Genomic DNA, 17,958 nt, shown 5'->3' with positions numbered 1-17,958 from the left:
CTAAATACCATGTACTATTCTTATGAGATTAGTATCATTAGAGGAAAACACTTTAAATGGCTTACATTCCCATCCATGTTCTTCCCCAAATGCTCCTCACTCTTCCATTTTGAGTATATGGTTATATCAAAGCCAAAAGCAGACCCTTCTCTATAAAACAGTCATGTTAGACTTTGATCTAGGACTTCCAGTCCCTAATTGTTAGAAATAAATTTCTGTGGTTTAACTTTTCCAGTCTCTAGTGTTTAATTACAACAGCCTGAGCACATTAAGGCATCATTAAATGGAATCAGATTATCCTCCAAGTGGTCATCATGACAATAATTGAGGGGCTAGAAATGTTATACCCTTTCTCATCCTCCAGTCTATTATATCCTCAATAGTTAGAATGAAAGTCTTTAAACACAAACCAATTAACATGGCTGTCATGGTTTGAATGACAATGTCCCCAGTAGGCTGTGGTATTTGAACACAAGGTCCCTAGTTGATTGTTTGAAGAAATTCAGTGGTGCAGCTTTGCTGGAGGAAGTCACTGGGGTTGGGCTCTGAGAGCTAAAAGCCTCCCATGTTGAGCTTGCTCTCTTATAGACGAATTTCTAAACAGTTTTATTAAATAAGAAACACAAAGCCAAATACAGGGGTGAAAGCCTGAGAGTTCCTGTCTCTTCACTCCTTATATTCCTTTCTCTGCCCAGCATATCACTTCCTGTTTCAGTCTTCCTAGTGCTGGGATTAAGGATGCGAGATCCCAAGTGCTGGGATTAAAGGTGTGTGATCCCAAGTGCTGGAATTAAAGGTGTGTGCCACCGCTGCCTGACCTCTATGGCTAACTCTGTGGCTAGCTCTGTCCTCTGATCTTCAGGCAAGCTTTATTTCTTAGATTACAAAAATCACCACAGTCATGGTATTTAGCAACAGAAAAGTAATTAATACATTCTCTCAGCTGTTAGGAGCACTCTAACTGCTGCTCTTCCAGAGGATTCAAGTTTGGATCCCAGCACCCACATTTAGTGACTCACAACCTGCAACTCCTCCTTCGAAGGCTTCCAAGGGCACCTGTACTCATATGCACAGATACACACACACACACACATACACACACACACACACACACACATTCCGAAGGCTTCCAAGGGCACCTGTACTCATGTGCACAGATACACACACACACACACACACACACAATTTAAAACAGAAAAAAATATTTTTGAAAGAAAATGATAAACACTTCCATGGTTATTAAAAATCAGTTCAAAAGCATGGAGAAATGATTTACATGTTTACCAATGTAACTCTAGTGCTTAAACACTGCCTGACACATAAACAATATTCAGTAAGCACCTGTTGGATGATAAAAGAGAAATAACAGAGAAGGCACAGTTTCAGAAACACCTTGTAGTACTATGTTGAGTTCAGAATATTTTCTAAAAATGAGGAACTATATATATCTGGTATATTACCATAGTCCTGAGCCAAGGCTACGAACACAGAACAGATCCACACATGTTGGATAAATGGCACACCTTCCTCAAACATTTCACCGTAGTCAGTAAAGGCAAAGCACAAATCCCACTTTTACAAAGGTTTCCTTTCTACTCTCTCCTGAGTGAATAATCCTTTAAAACTCATTACCATTCACCTAGGCATGTGAAGTAACTAAGAGTCATCCTTTCCTGCCTTCATCTTCAAACTCCTCACACCTAGCTCAGTCAGCAAATCCCATGACCCCTCTAAAAAGCACCTCCAAATCTCACCATCTCCATTCCGATCCAAGCTATCACCAACTCTCTTCCAAATTAAGGCCACATTCTCCTAACTGACTTTCCTACTTCCATTCCTGCTCTGTGAGAGCAAATGGCCTTTCTACCTTCTAGAAATCTAAATACACAAACAGGCAGAACCAATCGGATCCCGGCTTGCTTTCTCCATAATCAACCTCTAGATACTGTATGGCTTTACTACTGCTGTCTGGTTAATGTACCAAAGTGTGTGTGTGTGTGTGTGTGTGTGTGTGTGTGTGTGTGTGTGTGTGTGTGTGTGTGTAAAATATATTAAAGGGAAATGCATAGTACTAATGCAAGCTCTGCTGGAATAAAAATCTCTAGTACAAAGAGGCTGAAACAAAACAAGAATGTGTCTCTGGTAGTCATGGGCCTCCATTACAGACTTATAGGGCCCAAGAAACTATACAGATAATATTATATCTTGCACAATTTTAGTTGAGTTATCCTTCATAAATTTTTAAGTTAGAAACCATCCATATTGACAAATGAGTATGTTCTCTCCTCTCCTAATTAACAACCCACCTGAACTGGTATACTCTCCTCACCCTCCAGTCTGTTACATCCCCAGTAGTTAGAATGACAGTCTTTAAACATAACTCAAATGACATCATCTCTGCCCTAAACTCTTCCAATGGCTTAGAAGAAAACCTAAAGCTAAATTCTTATTAAGCCCTTTATGATTCCTACTGGGCCCCCACTTTCCTCTCCAACTTTCTCTGTTAACTTCTCCTTAGTGATTCCTCTCAGCCTTTGCACATGCTCTGTTTAGAATTTTCTCCTAAGATCTCCATACAGTTCATTCTCATCATTCAGGTCTCTTCTGAAATGTCACCACACAGTCCTAACAGTTACCTACACCATTTTCTTTATGTTCCTATTTTCTTTTTTTTTTTTTTTTTTTTTTTTTTTGGTTTTTCGAGACAGGGTTTCTCTGTGTAGCTTTGCGCCTTTCCTGGAACTCACTTGGTAGTCCAGGCTGGCCTCGAACTCACAGAGATCCGCCTGGCTCTGCCTCCCGAGTGCTGGGATTAAAGGCGTGCGCCACCACCGCCCGGCCTGTTCCTATTTTCTTATCAATTGTTTATTACCCCTCCCTATGACTACCATCACCAAATAGAAGTGCCTTTGAATTGACTCATTTTCCCTAATAACAACAACTGTATGGCAAATGGACTATCAGTAAAACTTGTTGCAATGATTCTCTTTAAAAATTACTGGCTGGGCCGTGGTGGCGCACGCCTTTAATCCCAGCACTCGGGAGGCAGAGGCCGGCGGATCTCTGTGAGTTCGAGGCCAGCCTGGACTACAGAGTGAGTTCCAGGAAAGGCGCAAAGCTATACAGAGAAACTCTGTCTCGAAAAGCCAAAGGAAAAAAAGGGGGGGCTGGAGAGATGGATCAGAGGTTAAGAGCAGTGACTGCTCTTCCAGAGGTCCTGAGTTCAATCCCCAGCAACCACACAGTGGCTCACAACCATCTGTAATGAGATCTGGTGCACTCTTCTGGCCTGTAGACATACATGCAGGTGGAACATTGTATACATAATAAATAAATAAATCTCTTTAAAAAAAAAAAAAAAGAAGCCGGGCGATGGTGGCGCACACCTTTAATCCCAGCACTCGGGAGGCAGAGGTAGGCGGATCTCTGCGAGTTCAAGGCCAGCCTGAGCTACAGAGTGAGTTCCAGGAAAGGCGCAAAGCTACACAGAGAAACCCTGTCTCAAAAAACCTTAAAAAAAAAAAAAAAAAAAGAAGAAGAAAAAAATTACTATACTGAGAATATATGCAATAACAATTAGTGAAAAAAAGAATCTGCCATGAATTTGAAGGAGAGAAGGAAGGGGTATATGAGAAGGTTTAGAGGGAGGAAAGTGTGAAATGGTGTAATTATATTATAATTTCAAAAATGAAATAATTACTTGTGATGGAGAGATGGCTCAATGGCTAAAAGTAGTTCTTACTCTTACAGAGAAGACCCAGGTTTGATTCCCAGTACCAAATGGTGCCTAACAGCCATCTGTAATTGCAGCTCCAGAGGATCTGACGCCTCCTTCTGAACATGTGGTACACAGACATATATATGTGCATATGTGGTACACATATATATATACATATACATATATATACATACATATATATACACATATATACAAAACCCCCATACATATCAAATTAAAATAATAAATCTTTACAAAAATATCATTCCCAACAAACCTTGGCAATCATTGAGATGCTTTTGTATGTGCGCTGGGGCAGGAGGAAGTTAAAGTCTTTCTATGCAGCCCATGCTTACTTTAAGCTCACTATACAGTCCAGACTAGCCTCAAACTTGTCTTCCTCTTACCCAGTCTCCCAAGTGCTAGGATTATCACTCTTGATTGTCTTTTACTATGTTTATGATCCACTTAAGTATATCTGTCTTATTTAACTTCTTTAGTTCCCATGTTACATTCTTCCATTCCAAAGACCATATCATACACTTGTTTATATTTCAATAACTCTTAGGACAAAAACACTAAATTACTTTTCTTTGTAGACAGTGTCATTTAAATAATTTCGAAACACACAGTAAAAAGTAGGCCTTATTGTTAATTTTCTTTATGTGACTGCTGAGAGAGGTCATCCCTGGAACTGGAGTTACACTAGAAGTGGGTGCTGGGAATCAACCTCTAACAGAGCAGCAAGAGCTCTTAACCACTGAGCCATCCCAGCAGCCCCAGTGTATTCTTTCCTTTTGCTGGCGGTGTGTATGATATATGTTGTCTGTGTGCACACATTTCATCCATGTACACGCTCTTTTATGTGCACTCAGACAAGCACATGCTACAACACATGTTTGGAGCTCCAAGGACAACCTCTGGTGTTAGTCCTTGCTTTCCACCTTACTTGAGACAGGGTCTCTTTGTTGTTCATGGATGCATACTCCAGGTTACCTGGCCCTCGAGCTTCGAGGGTTTCTCTTGTCTTTGCCTCCCATCATGCCTTAGGAGCACTGGGATTACAGAAGCATGCCACTATGGCAGCTTTACATGAGTTCTGGGGATTAAAGTCAGGTTCTCACAGGTGCACAGCAAGTGCTTTTACCCACCGTGCCATCTCCCCGTCCCCGTGGCCACAGTCTTTCTGAATGGCTAACTCATGACAGAGGCAGCATACTTACTTCTGGCATTTGCTTTGTCTGCATCACTCAGACATAAGTCATCCTTGGCATCGGTGCTTCCCTCAACACCGTGTCTCAGGAAAAACTTTGCATGATTGTCATCAATTCCAATCTCATCATTTAGCTCATATTTCTGTAGCCCGTCTAACAGTTTCACTGCTGCCAAATGGGCAAATCTGTAGAAAGGAATGAATAATTAACCAGATTCCCAAACTGCCATACATTTAAACTGCAGTTCATACTTAACTTGGGCAATTCCACCATATATGCACTTTTATCTACCCACCACCAAGCAAGGAAGCAAACCTGTAGCTTAAGGTCAGTGAAATCTGATGCACACTCAGCTATGTGGGAGTTACTGACTACTATAAAGTACTCATACTGAGAAGTGATCCCAGAAGTGGATCTAAAATACACTGGGAGAAGAGATCCCATAGTAGAAGAATAGTTACTGTGCCTCCAAATAGAATGACTCTAGTGACTACAGAGCCCAGAACTATCCCACTTGACTCTCTATTTTATTGCCTTTTCTTAGCCCAAGATAGGTGACAGAATTAATTCTGGTTCCAGTTTTCAAGTTACCTATAGTTCTTGTCATACTTACTCTTCATCCTTCAACCCAAAACACCTGGCTTGATTTTAAAATTGAAAGGAACAATATGACCTTTCCTTCTGTTTTCTATTCTCTTTGCTCTTGCTTATATTTCATGAAGCCTCTACTAACAAATTTTTGATCTGAGAAATTTTTCTGTTGTGAATGAATGGAACAAGCGTACTTTCCCACAGTGTTGTTAACTGAATGATGTGATACTGTCTTCTAGGACATGGAGAGTCACCACACACTAAACTCGATTTTCCGCACTGTTAGAGTGTGAATGTGCAGTATTTCCATACATTCATGTTTTGGACGCCAGCTCAGGTTCCCAGCATGTGGTGCTATGTGAAAGGGAAGACCTTTAAGAGACGAAGCCTGGCTTTGAAGATTATACCCACCCCTAGAGAGCCAGACCTGTCTGCTTCCAGCTTCCCAGCATGTGAGCAGCCACCAACACATGCTCTCACTACCATGCCTCGGCTGCCAAGCCTTCCTAAGTGTAATGAGCTGAGATTCTCCGAAACTCTGAGCGCAAATAAGCCTTTCTCCTCTCAAGCTGTTGGTTAGGTATTTTGGTTACAACAATGCAAAAACAAACAAACAAAAACTAATATATTCATATTTTTAAAACACATTACATATTACATTCTTATTTTTTATCAGGTGCAGCAAGTAAATTATTAAAGAACTATCAATATGGCTGGCTTTGCAGCTGGGTGGTAGAGCACTTGCCTAGCATGTACAAGTACCTAGGTAATAAATTTATAGAGAAAGTTGTGTGGCTGACAAAAGAAAAGAGCAAGTATGGTAGACTGGAGACAGCCAGAACATTCCTGTATCTCCACAAGATGAAAAAAGAACACTGGGTGTGTGGCTGCAGGTGTGTGCAACCGTTAGTGACCAGGTCAAATTGAGACATACTGTAGTTTCAATTATGAAAGAAGCAAAGAACTGTAGCACTGACTGCTAGGCAGCACAGTGGGGACAAGGACAAAATTCCCCTTGACGCTTTAAGAACAGGAGAGAAGAAAACCTGGGCAAGCTCCACAGGTGCACAGTCCGTGCAGAATGAGTTTAAGACAGCATCTAGATCCACACAGTACAGGCAGGTCCAGTGCACAGTCTGTGCAGAATGAGTTTAAGACAGCATCTAGATCCACACAGTACAGGCAGGTCCAGTGCACAGTCTGTGCAGAATGAGTTTAAGACAGCATCTAGACCCACACAGTACAGGCAGGCCCAGGAGAGGGCCCCTGCACTTGCTAGTTTGCTCAGTGTGCTCTGAGCAATCATCTTGAGAGAGATGCCACCATCAAACCTAAGGCTTGAGCCAGGAGTGGTGGTGCACGCCTTTGATCCCAGCATTTGGGAGGCAGAGGCAGGATCTCTGAGTTCAAGGCCAGCCTGGTCTACAGAGCAAGTTCCAGGACAGCCAGGACTACAGAGAAACCCTGTCTAGAAAATGAACAAACAAACAAAACCTAAGGCTTGAGGAACTAGATGCCCTGCACCTTGATACCTTGAAGTGCCAAGAGCCTCTCTTTACTAGCTCTGTAAGTGCTTACTGCAGGAGACAATGTGGGCCCAAGAAACTGGCTGCGACGTGGACACACATGTATTGACATAGCTCTCCAAGGCTGGGAAATGCATGCAGAGGGAAACGGCACTTCCATTTGGAAACGGTGGCCTGAAACTAGCAGTTGGTGGCTATAAGCAGAGGCTGGAGCATAGACTAGCACTCTCAGAATAGACAGGATTACTCAGTGCCTGTACATCATACCCTTGTGTGTGGGTCTGATCACCTTCTCCACTCTCAGAGCCCCGAGAGACAAATGGTGGAAATACTGCCATAGCTTTGGTATTCCTCATGCCCGAGCATGCACTGGTGGTGCACTGCTCCCACACATGGGGGCGCTGCTCCTGTACTTGCTGAAGTGCTAGGTTAATTACAGAGATCACAGGCATGAACTGAGCCAATGGTGGTCACTGTCTTAGCCCTTGCCCCACTTAGTAAGGCTCAGAAGGGCTCAGCCTCCATACATTCCTTTCAGGTTCAACCTGTTTGGAACAGAGAGAAAAACAACTTGCCGCCCACCTCTCCAACCCCAGTACATGTTAGAAGCAGCAGCTTGGGGGAGAAACACCAACTATCTCCCACCTGCTTACAAGAAGGAACTAAGGATGGCTACTTGAGTTTGTTTTGGTTTTGTCTTCCTTTTTGTTTAGAGACAGGTGTTGTGGAATATTAGTTTAAAATGTGTTACATTCGTTTATGCTGTGGAATATTTGTTTAATGATGCAAAGATGTGATATATTCTTTTATGTTGCATTTGTTTAACTCTGTAAAGCTGTGTTACTTTGCCTGTCTAAAACATCTAATACAGGGCTGAATGTCCAATAGCTAGGGAGGAGAAAGGGATTGGCGGGGCTGCCAGGCAGAGAGAATAAATAGGAGGAGAAATCTAGGCTTGAGAGAAGAGCTAGGAACGAGAAAAGGAGGAGAGGAAGACGCCAGGGGCCAGTCTCTCAGCCACACAACCAGCCATGGAGTAAGAAGGGAGGAAAGACATAGAATAAAGAACAGTAAAAAGCCCGGGGGCAAAACATAGAAGAAGAGAAATGGGTTAATTTAAGTTAGAAATGCTGACTAGAAACAAACCAAGCTAAGGCTGGGCATTCATAAGTAAAAATAAGTCTCTGTGTATTTATTTGGAAGCTGAGTGGCGGGGCTCAAAAAAAAAGAAAAAAAAAAACACACAATCACAGACAGGGTCTCACTGTGTAGCCCTGGCTGGTCTGGAACTCACTATATAGAACAGGCTGACCTTGAACTCTACAGATATTTCCGATTCCTGCCTTCAGAATAGTGGGTATATACTACCATGTCCATCTCAATTTTTTTTTTTTTTTTTTTTTTTTTGGTTTTTTTGAGACAGGGTTTCTCTGTGTAGCTTTGCGCCTTTCCTGGGACTCACTTGGTAGTCCAGGCTGGCCTCGAACTCACAGAGATCCGCCTGGCTCTGCCTCCCGAGTGCTGGGATTAAAGGCGTGCGCCACCACCGCCCGGCTCCATCTCAATTTTTTTAATTGCTTTCTTTTCTTTTTCCTGTTATCTCCCATACCTTAATTACACATACCTCTCCTCTCTTGCCAATCTTCATGCTACTTTTCCCTTACTCATATCCCCCACTTTATTAATATTTTACCTGAATTACATTTTAATATCCTAATTTACTCTATAAATTACCTTATTTGTCCTTTTTTATTCTTTGGGGATATATTTCTTATTTCCTTTTTTATATTTTACTATATTTAAATATTAGGTTAGGTATATGGTGGCACATGCCTACAATCTCAGCACTTAGGAAATGAATGCAGGAAGAAGACTGCAAATTGGAGGCCAGTTTGGGCTCTATGGAATTTAAAGCCAGCCTGGACTATGGAGAAAGACCGTTTCACACAAGCAAATAAAGTTGGTTTTGACAAAGTCACAAAGGCAATGAAGAAAGTATAACATTTTCAACAAATAGTACTATAATTGATATCCACATGAAAAGAATGAACTTAAATACATACCTAGTATAATATAAAAAAAAACTTATCGTGAACCATAGACATCACAGCCTAAAACTATACAACTTCTAAAAGAAAACATAGGATACAAGGTCACAAAAGTTTTCAAGATCTAACACCAAAAACACAATCCAAAAGAGGAAAACTTTGTGGAGACATCACTTCCAAAGATATTTTTAAAGGTATGAAAAATATCCCACAAGTGAGAGAAAAATCTTACAAAGGATATTTTCTGAGAAAGAACTAGTATCTAGAATATGTAAAGAACCTTTTAAACTCAACAAAAAGAAAACAATCTAAACTAGGTATAGTGTGGCACAAACCTCTAATCCCAGCACCAGGGAGGCTGAGACAGGAGTGTAAGGGCAGCCTGAGCTACATATGAAGTTAAGTGAGTGACTGGGACCAACCAAATATCAGATCAAGCCTCATGGGCCATTGTAGCCCACACTCACGGTATAAATTCAAGCAGTTCTGAACAACAAAAATGAAAAATGTTATAATTCTCCAAGTATCAATATAAATGCTGCTTCTTCAAAAAATGTTCTTGACAATGATCTAAATTCTATCCTGCTGCAATTTCTTTCATATCTTTTACTATCATCTGTACCATTTCTAAACCCACACCATTGACAAATAGAGTTGGCAGTTTTCCTCACTTATACATACCATGTAATATGGGTGGGACAATGATTATAATGACTAAGAACTTTTGCTTGTATATTTGTTTTTCTTTGAAGTATAAACCTCTAGGGCTTCCATGACTATAAGCTCCTAGACAGCAGGCACTGTGCATTCCTTTATTTACAATCTGACTTCTGGTCACAGTACCTGGACCATAGTGACTAGACAGGATGCTGAATTAACAAACAAATGAGAACACAGATATGCACTAACTATCCCTTGAGGGCCTGACCTGAAAGAGCTCACAGAGTTTCATGATAGAGGTTACATTTATTTCCCATGTAAATTTCTAAATATGACTTAAACCCCTTATAATTGCTTCTCTATTATCGCTGTTATTATTGCTTTTTACCAGTGTTTCTCAACAAGGTATCAAGGATATTTGAATGCAAGAATGCATTGTGCACACTAATTAGATCACTGCAGAATGCTTAGGACTCCTGGACCTGACCTCCTGATGTGGTAGATGTTCATTGTTATGACCTTCACTCTCATTTCTATATGTCCCTTCCCCAGAGGAAAGAGAACTGATACAACTATCCGGCTGAGAATAATTGCTTTAAAGAGGAGAGCTAACAAGAAATAAACACCAATCAACTTAAAAACTGATTCCAACAGCATCTTGTTGAGTCCCCCAAACCCGTGTTAACTTATCAGAAATTTCTAAGTATAAGAAAGTAAATGCACAACTTTAAAAGTAGAAGCAAGGAGCACGGTAGACAGGAGTTTATACCTCTTAGCCACATCGCTGGGTTTCTCTCCTGCTTTGTTGATAATATTACTGTTGGCTCCCATTTCAATTAACCACTGCAAACACTCTATGTGGCCTTGTCCAGCAGCTTTTTAAAAAGAAAAAACAAGGAAACACACGTAGAGAAAGAAGTTATTACAAACAGTTTTCTGAAATTTTGACCTTGTAGTAACTAACAAAAGTAGGCTGTGCAAATGTTTTCTTTTTCACTTGTGCATTTATTAGACATTTAATCAAATATCTACTGTGTTCAGGTCCTATCCAAATAATTTTAGATACAGATATAAAACTTGGAGCTCAAAGTTCAAACAAGCAAATCATAGATTTGAAACTAGAATCCAGTCTTTCTAACCCTTACCCAAGTGCTATGTCATATTGCATAGCTTCTAAGCAGTCTTCTGTCATACAGCAATCAAAGTACATTCCAATCACAAGGACCTCAGAGACAGCAAAAATTGTATTCTGTGCCTACTTACTGTATATGAAAATCACACATGAAAGAAATCTTTTCTCAAAAATTTTACATATTTTTATTGACTTTGTGTCTGTATCTGCACACATTGTGCATGAACAGTGTGAAAGTAGAGGTCAGAGGACAACTTTCAGGTGCATCTACCATGTAGATTCCTGGGATTGAACTCACATCATTAGGTTTGGCGACAAGCACCTTTACCCACTGAACCATATCACTGATATCCCCCCCCCCCCCTGTCCCCACCAAATCTTGCTCTAGGTCGGTAGGTAGGCAGATAGGTAGGATGGGTAGGTAGGTAGGTAGGTAGGTAGGTAGGTAGACAGGGTTTCAGTAATCATGAAATGTAGTGAGAGATAGGCACTGCTAAGTGTTATAAACATATGATAGTGTTACTAAGTCCCCATAAACATAGCATCACTTTGATCACTAGCACCTTGTTCTGTTCCTCAATTCCTACTCCCTTTCCTCATCTCTCTCTCTCCTATCCAGAACCAGCTGATAAAAAAATACTGGCCAACGCTCTATAAGTAAACACCCATTAGACAAAAACAGTAACATATTCTATTCTTAAATGTGATCAAAAAATTGTATTTAAGATCATGAATAATGGTGTGATTTAAAATAGTTTAGCCCAACATTTCCATTCTATCACAGGAAAGAGGAAGGATAAATAATTTATCTAAAATGGAATATAAAAAAAAGATTCTGACCTGGAGAAATGACTCAGCCATTAAGAGCATTTGTTCTTACAGGAGGACCTGAGTGCAGTTCCCAGCACCCACATGGCAGCTCACAACTGTCTGTAACTCCAGTACCAGGGGATCTGATGCCCTCTTCTAGTTTGTTCAGGTACCAGGCATGCACATGGTGCATATCCATACGTGCAGGCAAACACTCATATACATAAAATAAAATAAATATTTTTTAAAGAAAAAAAAAGAGCAGGGCATGGTGGCACATGCCTTTAATCCCAGTACCCAGGACAGAAACAGAGTCAGACAGATCTCTTGAGTTTGAGGCCAGCCTACTTTACGAACATAGACAGGGATATACAGTAAGACCCTGTTCCCCCCCCCAAAAAAAAAATAAAAGAGGAAAAGTAACATAAATCTTCCAAGTAGTGGTGGCACACGCCTTTAATCCCAGCACTCAGGAGGCAGAGGCAGGTGAACCTCTGTGAGATCGAGGCCAGCCCGATCTAAAGAGCTAGTTCCAGGACAGCCAGACCTACACAAAGAAACCTATCTCAAAAAACCAAATAAATGAATAGATAATATAAATCTTTTAATAAATATTGTTGTAAGAAGTTTCCTTAGCAGTGCATTTCATATGTGACTATAAGAACAATGTCACTGAGAAACGTGACTGGCATTACCAGCAAAGGTATACATATCTGGCATCATAAAAGGCTCTTGAATTAGAAATCAGGCACTGTATATTTTATATAACATTCACTAATATCCACTAGGGTAGATTTTCTGATCAATAACTACTTTAAAAGCTGAATAATTCATGAGAAATTGTATGAAGCAAGCTCACCTTTATGCATAGGAGTCGAACCATTATCATCACGTTCATTCAAATTAATTATTCCATTTCCGATCAAGTTCTTAAGCATTTCTAAGTCACCCTTAAAGGCAGCCACATGACCTGGAAAAGCTAAATCTGAATAAAAAGTCAGCATTTTAGTAAACACGAGCATTTGTTCTTTTCCCTACCTCAAGCTGTCATACAAATCAGGTTTCAATATTATTCTAAGTATGAAGCTACTCAGGTGAGTTCAACTGACGTACTGACAAATAAAAAGAATTCTAAAATACAATAGTACTAATTGTGCAACACTATCTAAAACAAAAAAATTACAAACTATAGCTTAATAAAATTTAAAATTTTTTCTCTTTGAAAACAAAAAGACTGTGAATGGGAGAAAATATTTGTGATTCACATCTGACAGATTATGTCCGGAATATGCAAAAAAATCTCTCAAGCATTCAATAATTAGAATAGGCTTATCTTTACAATGTCAAAAACTAAAAAGACATTTCATTACATACATATGAATGGCCAATCCAGGCCAAGGGAACATCATACACCCACTAAAATGACTACAACAGAACAGACTAACTATGACCTGTGTTGACAAGGGTATAGAGCACTTTGGAAAACAGTGTGGAAAGTAGCTCCTTAACAATATCTGAAGTTAGATATATATCCATCATATGGTTCACTCCTAAGTACTTACCAAAGAGGGATAGAAATAGATATCTGTCAGTGGTTCTCATCCTGTGGGTCCTGATGCCTTTGAGGGTTGAAGGGCCCTTTCATAAGGGTCACATATCAGATACCCTGCATATCTGATATTTACATTATGATTCATAACAGTATCAAAATTGTAGTTATGAAGTAGCAATGAAAATAATTTTATGGGTGGGGGTCACCACAACATGAGGAACCATATTAAAGGATTGCAGCATTAGGAAGGTTGAGAATGCCTGGTCTATGTAAACAAAATAGCTACTCTATTGATAAATGCCAAACTGAAAGCAATCCAAATGCTCACCTCTGTTCAATTGATCATGGAATACAACAGAGCACTAAAAAGGAACAAACTACAAATGCACTAACATATGTGGATTCTCAAAATGACTCTCTACACAAAACTCTGAAAAAGGCAAGCGAATCTGTATTAACAGAAAGCAGATCAATAACTGCACAGGGCAGAATAAAAGGAGTGGTAAGTTGAAAGGAGTCTGAGCAAACCCAGGAGTGATGGGAATGTCTCCATCTTGACTGTTAGGATGATGAGTGCACACATAGACCAAAGATCATAAAATCGTGCACCTGAATGCACTTTAAGTAAATTAAAAACTGATGTTTAAGGATATCATAATCAAAGTGAAAGAACAATTCACTTGTAAGGAAAAATTATATCTGATAAAAATCAATAAATAATTCATACCAAGAATATAGAGAACTCAAATTACTTAGAAAAATAATGCGGGTTGGGGATTTAGCTCAGTGGTGGAGCACTTGCCTAGCAAGCGCAAGGCCCTGGGTTTGGTCCTCAGCTCCAGAAAAATTTAAAAAAAAAATTGCAACTTTTAAGGAGGGAAAATATAGGTATATAACAAAAATGTATATATTCATAGGAACATAAAGCACATAGCGCCATGTCCCCACAAAAGCAGAACTGTTAATTATGAGTTTTCACAGAATGGTCAAAACTTTAAGAAGCTTCATCCAATGATCCCAGAATGCAATACAATCTTCACATTCAGTGTGGGCTATGTGAAATAATGAAAAGGAAATGATTCTCCAAAGAAACTCTGACTGTGTATGCAGGGAAGAATGTACAAAAATATTCATTATACATTAAGTTTTAGCAAGAAACCATAGGCAACTTAAAGGCCAAGTAGAGAAAAGACAAGTAATATGTTGCAATAGTTTAGTTTCTTACTGTAATAAACGCACAATATAGTATTATATATTTTGTGAATGTATTATATATAGATAGAATTATAACTAAGATATAAAACCATAGATGGACCAAATAACATTTTCCCTTGTCCTGGCTATAATTTATGTCAACTTGACACAAGCTAAAGTCATCTGAGAAAGGGAACCTCAATTGAGAAAATCTTCCATAAGATCAGGCTGTAGGTAAGCCTTTAGAGCATTTTCTTAGTGATTGATGAGGGAGAGTCCAGCCCACTGTGGGTGGGACCATCCTTAGGCTGCTGGTCCTGGGTTCTATAAGCCTAAGCACTACTCTTCCACAGCCTCAGCATTAGCTCCTGACTTCAGGTTCCTACCCTGCTTGAGTTCCTGTGCTGACTTTGGAAGTGCAAGTCAAATAAACCCTTTCTTCCCCAAGTTGCTTTTGATCATGGTGTTTGATCACAGCAATAATAACACTAAGACACCCCCTTGAGGAAAAAGAGAATGGCATTAGGGAGAGTTAACTGCTTTAACACTGCAGTATTTTATTCTTAAGTTCAATGTCACTGTCTTAGTAAGGGTTACTATTGCTGTGATAAAACACCATGGCCAAAGCAACTTAGGGAAGAAAGGGTTTATTTGGCTTACACTTCCATATTGTTGTTCATCATTGAAAGAAGTCAGAACAGGAACTCAAACAGGACAGGAACCTGGAGGCAGCAGCTGATGCAGAGGCCATGGAGGGATGCTGCTTACTGGCTTGTTCCCCATGGCTTGCTCAGCCTGCTTTCTTCTAGAACCCACAACCAGCAGCCAATAGACTGGGCCCTCCCACATCAATCACTAATTTAAAAAAAATGTCTTACAGGCTTGCCTACAGTTAGATTTTATGAAGTCATTTTCTCAATTTAGGCTCCCTTCTTACTAATGACTCTAGCTTGTATCAAGCTGACATAAAAACTAGCCAGCAGCCGGGCGGTGGTGGCGCACGCCTTTAATCCCAGCACTCGGGAGCCAGGCGGATCTCTGTGAGTTCGAGGCCAGCCTGGTCTCCAAAGCGAGTTCCAGGAAAAGGCGCAAAGCTACACAGAGAAACCCTGTCTCGAAAAAAAACCAAAAAAAAAAAAAAAAAAAGAAAAACTAGCCAGCAGTCACATACAGTGTTCTTTATGCTACTATTTACATGATTTGTCTAAAATGCGTCATAATAAAGAATCTGGATGAATATGGATAGTAATACATAGATTTTAATGTAACATTTGCATTACAATTTCTTTGTCTTTGGGTTCCATTTTAATATTATCATTCTCTGCTAAAATATGTGAAGTTAATTACTTACTGTCCTGATCTTCTGGATTGCTTCCTTCATACTCAGCCCCCTGTATAAACTGTAAAATGTTCTGTTTCAAGAAGCGCTGGGCCAGGTCCAGTACATTCTCTCCATTATCATTGAAGGCTTTTAAAGCTTGTGCCCCACTGTTCATTCTACTCAGTAGGAATTTAAAACAATGAAGGTGGCCCTCCATGGCTGCTAAGTGAACTGCAGAGAAGACAAAAAGAATGGAGTCAATCCTAAAACTGACAATATGATACCTCCAAAAGCTGGATGGAGTGACACCTGGTTATAACACAAGAACTCCTAATGGGAGAGGCAAAAGGACTCTTAATTTCCAGGCCATCTTGGGCTCTAGACCAGCTTGTGACTACACAGAGAGACACTGCCTAAAAAAATTCTTTGAAAATAGCTTTAGTCGGGAGTAGTTTGGCACACCTTTAATCCCAGCAATTGAAAGGCAGAAACAGGTGAATCTCTCTGTGAGTTGGAGGCCAGCCTGGTTTACATAGTGATTCCAGGACAGCCAGAGCTGCATAATACATAGACCCTGTCTCAAAAAGACAAAAAAAAAAAAAAAAAAAAAGAAAGAAAGAAAGAGAGCTTTAAAGAGCAAAGATGAATATTTTTACCATTCTGTATTTGTCACCTTCTCATAATTCATTATTCTTTATAATTAATACAAAAACTTAAGTTAAAACTCTACACTAGCCAGTCATGGAGGCACAGGCCTGCCATCCCAGCATTGGAGAGGTGAAGGCAAGAGTACAAGTTCAAAGCCATCATGGCTTTGAGACAATAAGACCCTGTCTCAAAAAGAAAAAGGCTGCATACTAAGCACACATTAGCAAATCCACTGTTTCCACACTAAATCCTTAAAAATAAAACAACACAAGTCATTTCTAAAAGCCATAAAGGACCAAAACAAACAAAATAGAATGGCATGAACAGACAAGAAAATTCAAAGAATCCTTAAAAAAATTAGATCAGATTGAGGGGCAGTCATAACCAAACCTTTTGCGGAGAGAGGAAAAAAAATCAGTTATAAAGCAATGACTCCAGAGACCAAGAAAAAGTGCAATATTTAGGCAAACTGCGACTAAAAGAAAGCAAGGTAGTGTTCAAGTGGCCACTGGATCACAAAGAGAAGTCCTACGTCCAGAGGCTAGTTTGCAGGCTCATACCGTGCCATCCTGGGTCATCCTGCAGCCCTATCAAAAGGTTCCCTCCTGAAAATGACCCTGCTAACCACTTACTCATCACATATGTTTTCAAATCTCACAGATTTCTAACTTAATATATCAGAAATAAGCTCTTCCCTCACATTTTCCTGACACTGTCTTCTATATCTTTTTTTAATGATTTGTTTATTTTTATTTTATGTGCATTTGTGTTTTGCATGCATGTATGTCTAAGGGTGTCGGATCCTCTGGAGATGGAGTTACAGGCTGTTGTGTGCTGTGTGATGTCTTTCTGTATGCTATGAATATGTGGTGCTATGATTGGTTAATAAATAAAGCTATTTTGGCCTATGGCAAGGCAGCTTATAGGCAGGCAGGAAATCCAAGACAGAGACAAGAAAAGGAGAGGGAGAGGAAAGAGATGCCAGCTGCCACCAGAAGAAGCAAGGTGTGAAAGAACTGGTAATGCCATGGAACACATGGCAAAACACAGATTAACAGAAATGGGTTAATTTAAGAGGAAAAGAGCTTGTTAGCAAGAGGCCTGCTGTAGACCATGCAGTTATTAAGTAATATAAGCCTCTGTGTGTGTATTTGGGACCTATGGCTGCAGGACACGGGTAGGAGAGATTCGTCCTGACTGCAGGGCCAGGCAGGACAGGAGAAACTTCCGGCTACAGTTGTGAGCTGCCACGTGGACACTAGAAATTGAACCTGGGTCCTCTGGAATAACAGCCAGTGTGGTCTTAGCTGCTGAGCCATATCTCCAGCCTTGTCTTCTGCATCTTAACCAACAGAAAACTCTCTCCTTCCTAAGTTGTCCAGGCTTTATTATTGTTGTCACTCCCCACATCTACTACATCAGAAACTCCTAGTGGCTCTCTCAGAATATGTACAGAACCCAATTTCTTCCCCCTCTCCTTCCATCTTCCATCCCACACCACCAGACATGGTCAAACCAGAACAGTAGTTTAAATTGTTGTACTG

At 40.1% G+C, this 17,958-nt stretch overlaps 1 protein-coding gene across 4 annotated transcripts in view; it reads right to left on the bottom strand.

Moving 5' to 3' along the window:
- The window catches only part of Ankrd42 (ankyrin repeat domain 42), a 62,219-nt gene that overhangs the window by 24,860 nt on the left and 19,401 nt on the right, over positions 1 to 17,958 (bottom strand). For all 4 annotated transcript variants that reach the window (XM_052712515.1, XM_052712514.1, XM_052712516.1 and 1 more), the window contains exons 6-9: positions 15,797 to 15,997; positions 12,559 to 12,684; positions 10,527 to 10,632; positions 4,942 to 5,117 (exon numbers count right to left, since the gene is read on the bottom strand). In XM_052712515.1, the coding sequence (XP_052568475.1) occupies positions 4,942 to 5,117; positions 10,527 to 10,632; positions 12,559 to 12,684; positions 15,797 to 15,997 (609 nt within the window). The remainder of the gene's footprint in view (positions 1 to 4,941; positions 5,118 to 10,526; positions 10,633 to 12,558; positions 12,685 to 15,796; positions 15,998 to 17,958) is intronic.

Source organism: Peromyscus californicus, unplaced genomic scaffold (genome assembly GCF_007827085.1).
Source record: "Peromyscus californicus insignis strain IS unplaced genomic scaffold, ASM782708v3 Scaffold_4__1_contigs__length_199733344, whole genome shotgun sequence".
NCBI lineage: Eukaryota > Metazoa > Chordata > Mammalia > Rodentia > Cricetidae > Peromyscus > Peromyscus californicus.
The sequence above is the reverse complement of the archived record's forward strand: the minus strand, read 5'-3'. Positions and strand labels throughout refer to the sequence as shown.